The sequence below is a fragment of the Oreochromis aureus genome, linkage group 13 (genome assembly GCF_013358895.1).
Source record: "Oreochromis aureus strain Israel breed Guangdong linkage group 13, ZZ_aureus, whole genome shotgun sequence".
Lineage (NCBI taxonomy): Eukaryota > Metazoa > Chordata > Actinopteri > Cichliformes > Cichlidae > Oreochromis > Oreochromis aureus.
The window spans coordinates 24,668,238-24,681,311 of NC_052954.1; the positions used below are offsets into that span (position 1 = coordinate 24,668,238).

Here is a 13,074-nt window from a genome sequence, read left to right on the forward strand (position 1 = left end):
AACTTTACTCTGCAAGTTGAGTCTCATTTTGTTTCCGTTTTATTTGTTGAATAAAGAACAGCGGCCGCCAATAAGCCAGGAAATCAGTACTATCAAATCTTGTGTTCCGGCCCTTTAAAAAGGAAATACTACATCTGGTGTACAGTTGTTTTATTTCACATGTTCAAACCAAAAGTATAAAAAGAAAACTGTGTGCACTGCAACTTCTCAGTTTGTTCACTTTTTGTGCTTTGGTCCCCATTTCGGTTCCCTTTCATTTCTGCAGCATCTGTCTTATTATTTACGTGGGTCATGACACCATTAACATAATGTATGGACTCACTGCATGCAGTCCTGCTTGTATACCTGAAACTCTAAAATGTTCCCATGATAGAAAAATAAAGGGAGAAACATTTGTTAATGTTATGTTTCCTGACTGATGTCATTTTTAAAGTATTCCAGGCCACAAATGAGTATTGCAGACTTTCTTGTATAATTGTCTTCCTGACATTAGAGGTTCGATGGCTCAAAGCTAAAACATACATTTTAATCACCAGCCCTCACCCTGTTGCACAATTCCTGAACTCTTGCTGTAGTCGTGTAATGCCTGTGTCTGGAAAAAAAAAAAAAAGACTGACGCTAGCTCGCATTTTTATTTGCATATTACAGAAATGTTTCAGTCATGCTTCTTTAATCTCGGGAATATTTTAAAGATCAGCCCAATCTTGTCATCTCAACACAGAGTGAAACTCATCCATGCTTTTGTCACATCCTGATTAAATTACTGTAATGCACTTTTTTGCTTTAGTAACTCATTCATCCTTGAAGTGTCTACAGCTTGAGCAAACTTTTGACTGAATATCAAACTATAGACATATGTTAATAAAAGTCCTTCTTTTGCATTAGTACATTTTTGAATTGATTTTCTTCTGGAGGCCTTGCATACCAGAGACAAGTCTATGGAGGTGTTGAATTAGCTAGTATTAATGCTATTCTCGGTAGTACCATAACAGAAAGCCATGAGAAAACGGATCAAGGTCTTTTAGCAGGCTCTTGGACAGCTCAAATCAAAAGGAGAAGAAGTATTTCTCTTTATGACTCCTTAACTAAGTTGAATTGCTGAATCTGCCACACACACACACACATACATATATATATGTATATATATATATACTGTATATATGCATATATCGTGAATTCCTTTGATTATATTTGGTATATATAGCACTATGCAAGAGTATTAGGTACACTGAAGGATTCCTATCCATCAAATAGTACCATGAAGAGATGTGCTACTTAGAATATATACATTCATAAGTAATAGAAATGGGCCTCGCATGTAAAGTGATCACAAGACTGAGAATCAGCTCAAATCCAGCAATAACAGCAGGGATGCGGGAAGTGGAGATGGTAGATTTTATCTGATTGTGCAGCATTCTGGTGGATGGAAAAGGGAGACCAAACATATTTCTTAAGTAGTGGTGACTGTACCGACTAACACTGACTCCAGATTGGAAACAATAGCCATCAGATCCCAAAATATTCTGCCTTTTATTCCTTGCTATGAGTTGAGCTCCAGTAATGCAACTCAATAGCGTCTCTGATTAGGGCCTTCTTGGCTTGTTTACCCCCACATCTTTTATACGCCGCACTTTTTCAGTTATATATTTGGAAAGTGCTGGTCCAAGCTTAGATAACCTTAATGCTAGCACAATGACATCATCAGCATTATATTTTGAAACTTTAGAAAGCTCCTCCAGAGCCACAGCAGATGATACACCAGGCTACAGGGAGGTGAAAAGTGCCCCTTTAAGTGTAATACGTGTTTTAAAAGCACCACAGGGGATGTAATATTGAATGATTAGTATTCCTTTTCACTTTACTGTGTACTGTAAAGTATTGGAATTTATTTTGTGCTGCTCTGACTGAGTGGTTATATTATCAGCTGTCCTGCAGAGCAGTTATGACCCTGACACTATTGTAGTTTATGAGGTCAGAAGCTTTACAGCATGTTCTGAAAATAATCTGCCGCACCGCAGCTGTTTGATCAACACGCCATACTACCACTAGGAAAGGACAGAGAGACAGAAAGAGAAAATAGAAAAGAGGTCCTCAGAGAGAGAAACAAATTGCATAATGTTCTCACAATGTCTTCCAGCTCTCCAGTGATACAGCCACAGCCCCAACCAATTAGGACGCTTACATTAAGATAAGGACGTCCTTTATTTTGAAAGGTCGGGCTGCAAGAACAAAAGGAATTTTTAAAGTGTGTTTGCACTCAATGTGCATTATACGCACCAACACACGTGCGCACACTGACATGCATACTTTACAACACCTTTGTACAGTTATTAATGCCCTGCGGCTCTCACTCCAAATTGAATCTAATCAAGTGAAATGCTGTGAGGGTCCTCGGGAGAAAGAGCAGGTCTGACGGTGACCGCTTACAATAAAATCCCTGACATTTGGAAACAAAGCCTGCTCTACCTCTGAGCTGTAATTGCGAATGACAAATGCCGCAATCTTGGATAAATGTGTGTGACTGCTGTGGGATATGTATGCAGTAAAATGTGTGTTCATACATTTGTGGGCTTTGTAGCGACTTTGTAGCATGTGAATATATGTGTGAGTGGAGTGGCTGAATGGTTTTAATAATTTCTTTTGAAGTGGTCCGCATGTTGGAGTACAGTGGAACTAATTACGCTAATTGTTGGGAATGCAGCTGTTGTAAATATGTTATGAATAGAGTCCTTCCTGTCCTGCTTCTGCTGCACATTTCAGTGATTTTTATCAGCCTGCAGCTTCACAAAATACCACCACAAAGGGGAAAATGCATTTTTAAAATCTGTTTAAAACTGTCTGTAGCAAGGCAAGGTGAAAAGCTTGCTAGTTAGCCTCCCCCTGAAATATTAACTCACCAGCAGAAATTCCCATGAATGTCATGTCCAAGGGCTTTGTAAAAGTAGACAGGGTGGTTAATAATTCATATAAAAATCGTGTTTCAAACTGCTTGACTCTACTTCATCAGCTGTGGAACCTTGTAGTCTGGTTAGTAAGCTAGAATAGTATTAAGACCTTACTGCAAACAACAGCCTATTAAAATGAGCGAGTCTGAAAAATCTGATGTTTACAGATTTGTGTTTGCTTTTAAGGAACAAAGCACTTGCATATTATCTGTGTGCCTTATGATTGGCTTATGTCAGATCATTATCTAGTATTGTCCTTTGTTCTAGGTCATTTTTTTATGATCATACTCTATAATTACAGGGTTACAAACATTATGATCAGATTCGTAGCTGTTAAACACGTGAGCTTTTACTATGCCTCCATTTTTTCACGCTTGTGCAATTACTCACAGTCACCCAGCTATCCCAGCTCTGATGGGTCAAGAGGGTACACCCTAGACTTATTGAAATTTTCAATTTAACATTACCTCATATTCATTTGTCATATTATCTTAGAGTTGAAACTGTCAGTCAGTATCAGTTTTACTGTTTTTCTAAACGCTACTGTTACACCAAGTGAGTGAAAATTCAGCAGTTGCAGTTTCTTGATTTTGCTCGTTTTGTGGTAGCAGGGTAATTTATTTAGCTTTTTTTAACTGCTGTTCAGAAAAAATGAGGACATTAGAAAATGTATACTTTGGCATTTGAAAAGTTGAAATGAAAGTGGCTATAATTGGCATACCTAGTTCATTGTTTGGAACAGAAAACCGCGTGTTGTGCAAGCTCAGACTTCATAAGAGCTAGCTTAAAGTTCAGTTCACAGAGATTAAAGTGAATCATTTCACATTCAGGGCTCATGGCTGGAAACTCAGTTGACATTCATTTTAACCTACTCTTAGCTATTCTTTTTTGTTGCCTTTTAAGTACCCCCCCCCAACCATCCATACAGGTACAGGCAATGTAACTTTACAGATTTTGCGCTGATGTGGCTGACTTTCTTTTTCAGATCTGGCAGGCAGATTTTCTGTAAAAAAAAAATCTCGAGTTTATTCATAAAAATAACAAATATTTTGCATAGACTTGCTCTGGTAGTACTGTTGATAGTTGCATCTAAAACCACTGCTAGCACTTGGAGTGCCAAGTAGTTTATATTCTTTCCAGTGTGTCATGTGCACTGAGCACACTTCATAGCACCTGTTTATTCTGGTGAAAGATTGCAGATGTTTTGTTGCAATTACTAGTACTGTGCACGCAGTTCAATGAAAACATTTGCATGTCCGTGGTCAGCCCTGATGATGTTATATTAAACAAAGTAGTTGATGCAGTGCCAGAGCTTCTGGGTATATTGAGATCGTTTCCATCTATTGTTTGTAAAGGAGTAGATTCTCATGACAGATTTACTTGAGCATGCAGTTTCTGTGAAGTAGTCCAACAGGAAACACAAGATATATATACGTTTTTAAAAAGCAGGAAATGCTTCTCTCGTGGCTTCAGCTTGGCCGATATTTACAGCAGTATTTCTTTACTAAAGTGCCTTGCTTAACCCTCTCCTGCTGAATAAACATTAACCGGGCATGTAATTAGTTAAGGATTATCATATATCTGATATGTGGGTGGCAGGAGATACATTCTGTTCTAATTAAACATTAAAACTGTCATTTTAATCAGTGTCAGTAACCTGTAACCTCAACACCCTAGTTGCATAACATCAACATATAAGCGATTACTCAGGCATCATTATGAAGGAGAAATGCCATAAACACATAACAAATATAAATAAAACTCAGTGCACTTTTCAGAGCACATCATATCAAACCCTATGTATATATGTGGTTCTAGTGGTTTTCTTTTCCTGTAATAAGTTGTCATCTCTCTGACACGGAGCTCTGTATTTGTATGACTTTATGTTACATTTTTATCTTTCTGTGCCATTGTACACTTTCAGTTGTTACTGAACTGAAGTCACTACAACGGTGACTTTATGGTATTTTATTAGCTGGGAATGGCATTCTGTCTGTTGCCCCGGCGCTCAGGTCGAGACTTGAATATCTAAACAACTTTTTGATGTGCTGCACTGAAATTGCATACGCACAGTCATGCACCCTCAGGGTGAATTGTGAAACCTCTGTTGAGCCTTTAACAATCATATAGCGCCATTGTCAGAAATCGAAAGTTAAAAGCAGGCTAGTCCCTTAGTTAGGTTCTTACAGGGTGCCAGTATAATATTAACTGTCCAACTGTCTATCAGCATATCTTCCTGGGCTTTATGGCAGTTTATTGTATCAGCTCAGTGTGCACTTCCTGTCCTGAGGTTCTCCAAATAACAGTAGAGGTTTCTCTGCCAGTCAGTTGTCACAGGTGATAATGCATTAGTCAGACTTACACACTGTAAATGGAATGTTAATCACACAAAAGTAAAGTCTGGCTCCAGTGGGAAGGTTTGCTATTACCTGTGTGAAACAGTGAGTGTAGCTTTTGAAGCAAGGCGACAAACCGTAATTTTTTTTTTTTTTTTTTGAGATTGTTATATAAATAACAAATTCCGGCATTTATCAGCAAGTGACTGTACACAGATACCTGCAAACACTGATTCACACCAGCCTTGTTTAAATTGCTGTTTGAGAATTCCCAGCCTTGAACTTGTTTGTTAAAAGAAGGCATCTGGAGTTGTTTTGACATTCCTCTTGTCACCCAAGCAGCTATGCATGTCATGCATTTCGAACATGCCGCCCAGCAATGTCATATGTTTGCACTCATGAAAGGCATCCTGTCAGTTTGCTGAAGTGTATTATTACTACAAGGAAAGGATGTGAAACTTTCATGAAGACTATTTAAAGTCACAATGAAACAGCAGCGTTAGAGAATCTTGCTTCCTTAATGCGATGCATTTCCTGATACACACAGAGAAATCACTGTGATGAGATATCAGCTCGCAAGGGACACCTGTCCGTCTGAAAACAGTGCAGATGTGGCACCTTTCACAAATTCTTGAAAGGTCACTAAAACAAAATAAAGTATTAAGTTTGTTCTGCTGGTTTACATATTGATCCTCCTTGGGTTTATTGTGAGTCAAATAAATTTTCATTAGGACAAGCTCAAAGTCTGAGATTACAGATAATTTCATATTCACAGCACACGGGCAGTAGATGTGCTTGAATATAAAAGTAGCCGAATAATGATCGATGAGCTAGAATGAAATCATAAAAGCAGAAGAGAAATGGAAGAGTGGATGTGTTCTGTAAAAATTAAGTGCTGCCCTTCTCTACAACTCTTAGAGGGGCACTTGAAAAAAGCAAAACAGTTACCGTTCAATGTCAAATTAAAGTATGTGTAACCTCTGTGGCCCTTCTAACTCCGTGCCTTTTTGTTGTGTTTTTCAGGCCAGGAAGAAGATGGGCGGAAGGTTTTAGTCCTCAGTTACCCTCAGTATTGTCGTTATCGTTCCGTTTTGGCACGGCTCAGAGAGCAGCCGTCCTCTCTGCTCATAGACCACACGGTGCTGGCGCTGGGCGGCATTGCTGCGTTGGATGGAAGCACGAGGATCCTGTACTGCCGGGACACCTTCGAACACCCCACCCTGCTGCAGAATGAGAGCATCTGCGACGAGTTTGGTGAGTGTGGCAGCTGGAGATTTGATTGTAGCCTTTAGATACATTATCATATTAGCTCATCTTGAATGCCAACGGCTATTATAGTGCCAGTTTATGGAACTTCGAGTGTTGGCCCGTGAAACATCAAACTCATCATGTCCTGATCTTTGAACATACGCATGCTCTTAAAACTCATTCTCACAGTACGGTTCATCTCAAACTCCCAATTATGTCATTTTGGTTACCCAGACCATTTGTTCAAGTCTGCTTTTAGTGGGAAATTGGCATTTTGAGCCAAGTAATTTAGTTCCATTGTGTGAAAATTGTGAAATGGTGAAAAAGTACTTTAGTTCATTTAATATTTTCACTTGTTAAGGGCTGCCTATCAAAACGAAGTCCATCAGAGGACAAAGAAAAACAGAGCCAATGAATTTTTCTGGTTCCCATGCCAAATACTGTTGTGCTGTGAAAAAAATATAGGATTTAATGAGCTGAGAAAAACAGTCCTGCTTGGCTTTCTGACAAGGAATTTTTCAATAGGCTGTGCTTTTTTTTTGTTTTTGGGGGCGGGGGGTGGGTGGGGGGAGGGATACTGAGTTTGAACATTAAAGTGATATCACTTCAGTTGACTTGTTGAATGTGAATTTTGAAAGTGACAAAAGCACATCTGGGGGCGTGGAGTTAAAACAAACTGAGCTTATCTTTCTGTGTATTTGCTTTCTATCTCTGCATGACGCTAACTGCCATTAACATAACAGACCCACATTTCCAAACTGTCAGTGGCTGATTTGAATGCGGGTAATGTCGGTGCCAGATTTTGGCACAAAGGAGAATAAGACCGCACCTTCGGCTCTGCTGCATTGATTCTGATCCCTCTCTCTCACATAGTATGACGTGTTAGAACACCGGAATGCTATTTAACTTTTAAATAACTAGATTTTATTTAGTTTTTTCCTTGGAAATGTAAAATTAGGGCCGAGCTGGACCAATAGTTGGTATTTGTATTGGCACAACACCCACCAAAATCACTGGAGTGAATATCAAATAAAAAAACAAACAAACAGTTAAACGCAGCCCATTTGCCTAAACTGTCGAGCAAATGCTTAACTACGCTTTGAGTGACGTGCCATAAAGAGAGCAATCACCAGAGCCGTGTAAGTCGAGTAAATGTTAGCGAGAACATGAGTGAGACCTGTCACCGGCGCTGTCATCTTGTCAGGTTTGTGGAGTTATGCTTGAGGAGGAAAAAGCAAAACAGACGAGTGCAACTGTGCAGTTTATTATGCAATGAATATATAAGAGTATGAATGTTTGAATGGTGCTGACAAATCAGAAATTATACTAAAAGTTCCCTAAAAAAGCTAAAAAAGTTAAATGACAGAAAATGTGTTGTATAACCGAGATCCCTGCTGTTAGGGCGTATTTATCACATAGTATGCTGTATCCACTAATATATCACTAAAAGCTTAGTTGTTTAAGAGAGGATTGGATTGATATTGGTACAAAAAAAAGTTTTCCAGCACCTTTTATTATACCTGTTACCTGACTTGGTTTATAATTAAATAAATATAAAACTAATAACGTTTTATGTTTTTCAAAGCTGTGATTTGTCTTCATAACACGTCACTCCCTTGTTTGTTTCCTCTGTTTGCCCTTTACTTTGAAACCGAATGTACTTTTGATCAATGCTTTTTTAGTTTACGTTACATAATTAGAACTAAGAGAGGAATCAGGAATCACCTTTTGCTTTATGACATACTTTCAGTATATTTGCGTTTATTTAGTGTCTACTGTTCAAACATCCTCATCAGTCACACCTATGGAAAGCATTCAGCGTTTCCGGAGAAGAGTCTTGAAGTGCTGGAACATGTCTGTTTGCCATTCAATCCGCTTTCCTTGCCTCTCTTGAATCCACACATTGTATTAAACCCCGAGTTGGTCTAAAACAAAGGATTAAAGTGATTCATCTCTCTCTATATATTTCCTCTGCTCGGTTGCTCAGCGGGCTCTTGTGCAGCATCGGTTTGACATTCACAGTAACGACTCCTCTGGTCAAAAGTCATTGTTTTTCTTTTCCTGTAAATTTGCCAGTAGGTAATTGCATTTTAAGAGAGCAGCAGAGGTGAGACCAGAAGGGAAAACGGTTTTAGGCATAGGAAAAATAAGTTATGAATAGTAACGCTAACATCCTGTGGCGGCTGTTGCTCATTCACTTGGCTCAATAATACCATTCCTCTGTGAGCCACATTTAAGCTAAAGGTTTATTTTCATAGCCTAAAGGAATTCCACTATTTTTTTGACTAAGGCAACCAGATTTCTAATGTTCTTCACTTAAGGGTTTACTAGTTTTGAAGCAGAGTTTTATTTCTGCTTGAATTGCTGCTAGGAGACTTGATTGTGATTTGTTTCAAAACAGCAGAGCTAAGTAATTTTCTTCACTCTGGCAGGTGAGTTAAAGCCTCAAGGGCGTCTTACTTGTAGGCCTAAACACACATGCATGGGTTTTTGCACATATACACAGCTGCTGAGTAAAGTTCTTCTCCCATTTATAGGCTCCATATGAAAAAGCAGCTATAAACGCCATATTAAATCCACCTTTATTACGATAAATACTAGCACTGTGGACACGTAAGGAGGAATACTGTGCAGCTGTGAAATATTAAAATGTTAGAAATTGATCCGGGGAACAATTTTAGGACTTTTTTTTCCTGTGCTTCTCTCAATGCTAATTCTGACCTTTTGGATTCAGCTAAATCTGCTGTGGCAGCTGTAATAGCTGTCCATCTTGTCTAGGCTAATTCATGAAAGTGTGTCAAGCTACCTCAGGAGGTAAAGAAGACGAGAGGGCAAAAAAAAAAAGAGTTTCGCTGGGCCTTTTGGTACAGAAGTGTGTGAAATGCAGCCGTCAGATGGTGGTGAAATCCAGTCTATTCTTGGCGTCCTGGTTATGGATTCAACAGAGCACTACAATATGTGCATGTACAACATAATCATGTAGGGGATGATTATTTAATAAGCAGCATATGTCGTTTTATTTGAGCATGTTCAGTGCACTCTCATTCTCATTTATCTGCATTTAAAGAGATGATAATGAAACATTAGCGTACTTGGGCTGCTGTTGTCTATATAATGGCTTCCATTTCTTCTGCGTTTGCTTGGAGTTCACTAAGGTGCGGAGATGGTGCAGAGTTATTCCTGGTGTATTAACGACATTAATCTGAAACGTTCTTCATCTGACTCAATCCAAGCTCGTGTTTTTTTTTCATCCACGTCACTACCAGGGTCCCTGCTTTTGAGCCAGCTCGAGCAAAACCGGGGTTGCGTCAGTTACCAGATCTTTAGTCCTGTGATCCATATTCATGTTCAGCATCGCCTGTCACCCCTGCAGCTGCTTTCCTCGCAGGGAATGACACAGATTTTGTTTATAATTATCATGCATTCTCTGCCAACGTGGATTGATTATACCCATGCTACTTTGTGTCCCCAATTTAATTTCTTGCCAGGAGGAATGTAATATTAGCACTGCACAGTCGTACAACAGGAAATTTAAGTTATGCATTAAACCTTGCCAGTGCAGATATTTTTACTTATTGTGTGCTTACTGACACACTAAAAGAAAAACGATCTCTTATATAAACCTAGAGTAATGACAGACTGTGCTGGAATAAAATGCCTTGAGAAAAAGTCATAAATAGCCATAAATAGCGCTGAATGACAGATGACAAGGGTCAGGTTTTTGTTATTAGCTGTCACGGTTATGTTGAGTATTACTCACATTAATTTGGCAGGGACGCGGTATGTGCTACAAGGCAATAACATAAACATTTGTAAACTCAACCTAGAGGTGCTGTATATGATATATTTAAACAAGATGGCCGTCTGTTTTGGAAAATATTACAAGCACCATTTTTTCCCGGTTTCTCGGATTCTCAAGTTATGCTTCCAAACTGCTGACCTTCCTCTCCGCTCCTTTCTCCCCCCCCCCCGCAGAAACCTAACACTCCTGGTGTGCACATTGCTTAAATCAACAGTATTTTGAGAGTTAGTGAGGCAATCACTTTTTTGAGGCAAAGCAGTTGAGAGGAGTTACCCTCTTTCTCCTCCTTCTCTGGCTCTCTCGCATTTATCCTATATACTCAAGGTCTTGGCACAGAATCTATATATTTCATTATCAGCTCAGTTTGTTTTTGCTTGAAATACTCATTGCTGATTTGATTTTTATTAAAAAAGAAACATTTTCATTGCAATCCTTTGGAATCCTTTTTTCCTTTTTTTTGTAATCCTCCAGGGTGGGAGGAGTATAAAAAAACAATTTATTGCTTCAATATATTAACGCTGTCCAGACGCACCAATCACACACAATATTTTACAATCTATTTTTGTACTGCGGTGCATGAGCGCTGGTTTAATGCATCTGTGGCTGAATTTAGTTGAGCTTTGTGAGGTTTTTCTGCATGTCAGAGTCAGTGGTGTCTGTGTTTGACAGGAAAAAAAGAAACATTTGAACTGAACTGATGCTGACACACGGAGGGAAAAAAATGAGTGAATCTATAGTAAGTAAACAGCCTAAAATCCTGAACCTGTGCTTTTTGAGATACAATCTTTGAAAACATTGAGTCCTTCTAGCTTGATTGGGCTGGGTCACTAGATGAACATACAGCATGATGTCATTGTTTCCACAACTTGAACCACTTTCTCGCTGCTCTTTAAACATGAAATCTGATTAGATGAAATATGCATATGCCAATATCGTCCCACGACAGCTCCGTCTGTTAATGTAATAGGCAAATTGCTTGCTAAGCTCATGTTTTCCTATCTCCTCTGCAGATTTGTGTTAACCACGGCCCATGAATTTTTCATTGTCCATATGTCATGGTATACAGAGGCCATAGAGGAGGATTTTAGAGGAGAACAGAGCACATGCTGTGGCTGTATAGTCACATTTCATAATCAGGACATGAACTGTATATAAAAACAAAGTGAACATCTGGTGAAAGATCACTTACACATGACAACGCACATTACAATGTCCTTGTGAAAGATGTATATTTTTACTCTATTAGCACCTAAATTACTCACATATAGCTTTAATATATACTAGGCTTGTGTTTCATCGTATCTAATGTGTATGGTATGCACGGCAGGATAAATGCTACTGTGCTTTTTTAACTAAAACCACTTTCCTCCACTGGCATCGGCAGCATTAGCATGACTTCTCTATTGTGTAAGGCACAATTTTTTCGTATTATCCCTCTTATGTCATCAGCAACACAGCAGCTCTACACATATGGCTTTGCATTACTACTTATCTATTAATAGCAAAATGTAACACAGATAAATAAGTATCTAGCTTTGGGGAACAAGCTTAGCTGTTATTTCCAGTGCAAAAGGTTTGTCCGCGAAGGAGCTGATGGAGGATATTTGGAGAAAAAAGGACATTCATGTCTTACTTCAGCATTATACCAATTCATTTGCTAACTCGTTTTTGAGTGCATCAATGACATATAGTTCAAAGCACATCATAACCACTGAGCATGGGGGCGGTCTTTGTTTTGTGCCCTGGGTTTGCCCCTACACTCATGCTACTTCTGACTCTTATATGTGGTGAAGATTTACGCATAAGGAGTGGGAAACTGTCACCTGCTCCTCATAGTTGAATGTTTATATTTTAATGTAGTCAGTAATTTTCCACAAAGATGATAGAAATGCACATCAATCAAATGCTGAATGGTTGATAAAACAGCAAAGGGCTGCTATCATTTCAGCGGAAATCCTCGTAAGCTGTTAATCTGTCATGAAATATGAGGTCTGTATCAACAGACATATACTGACAAAACATAAATTTGATTTCAATGCAGTGACAATGAAAATTGGTTTGCAGAAGCATAAAATTTCTTTTATGCAGTTGATCCTATAGTGAAATATTTAGTCACCATCTCATTTTCATGCTGTCATCACATGTTATTGCAGCTGCAAGGAGTGATTGTCTGGAAATCTCCCCTTTTTGCTGCATTTATGGAAACTCTGACATCCAAGATTTCAAAGTTACCTGCCTTAAACTATTTTAAATCAGTCTAAGTTCTTATTATGCTTTTTCCTGTGTGGTTTTCTCCAGGTGAACTTTTCCTGTCAGCACATTGTAATTTTTGAATGGAGTGTTTTAAGAGGGGGCAGATTCTCACACATTGGATGTTGTAGCGTCTTTGAACGCATCGCAAAAGAATGACTTCAGACTGGCTCCTACTTGTAATAGCAAAACCACAAGATGTTAACAGTGGAAAAAAAATAATAAAGTGATGAAATGCTCAGTGCAAATGATTGCCAATAACAAGTATGTTGCAACATGTATGTGCAATTGTCTTCATGTTGACAGCTTCCAGGAATTAAAGGGAAAAAAATCTGGTAAACAAATTATATTTAATGCACACATTAAAAAGCACCTCCTCGAGCTCTTCTAAATTTATAAACTATTTATTTTTAACTTTTCCTAAATAAAATGCAAAGCCTTTTATTTATTACGTTACACTTGAGCTGAAGAGGTTAGCTTGACCTCATTCGTA

At 38.6% G+C, this 13,074-nt stretch overlaps 1 protein-coding gene across 1 annotated transcript in view; it reads left to right on the top strand.

Moving 5' to 3' along the window:
• The window catches only part of arid5b (AT-rich interaction domain 5B), a 75,182-nt gene that overhangs the window by 26,919 nt on the left and 35,189 nt on the right, over nucleotides 1–13,074 (top strand). Inside the window, exon 4 of the mRNA XM_031746707.2 lies at nucleotides 6,305–6,535. Within this exon, the coding sequence (XP_031602567.2) occupies nucleotides 6,305–6,535 (231 nt within the window). The remainder of the gene's footprint in view (nucleotides 1–6,304; nucleotides 6,536–13,074) is intronic.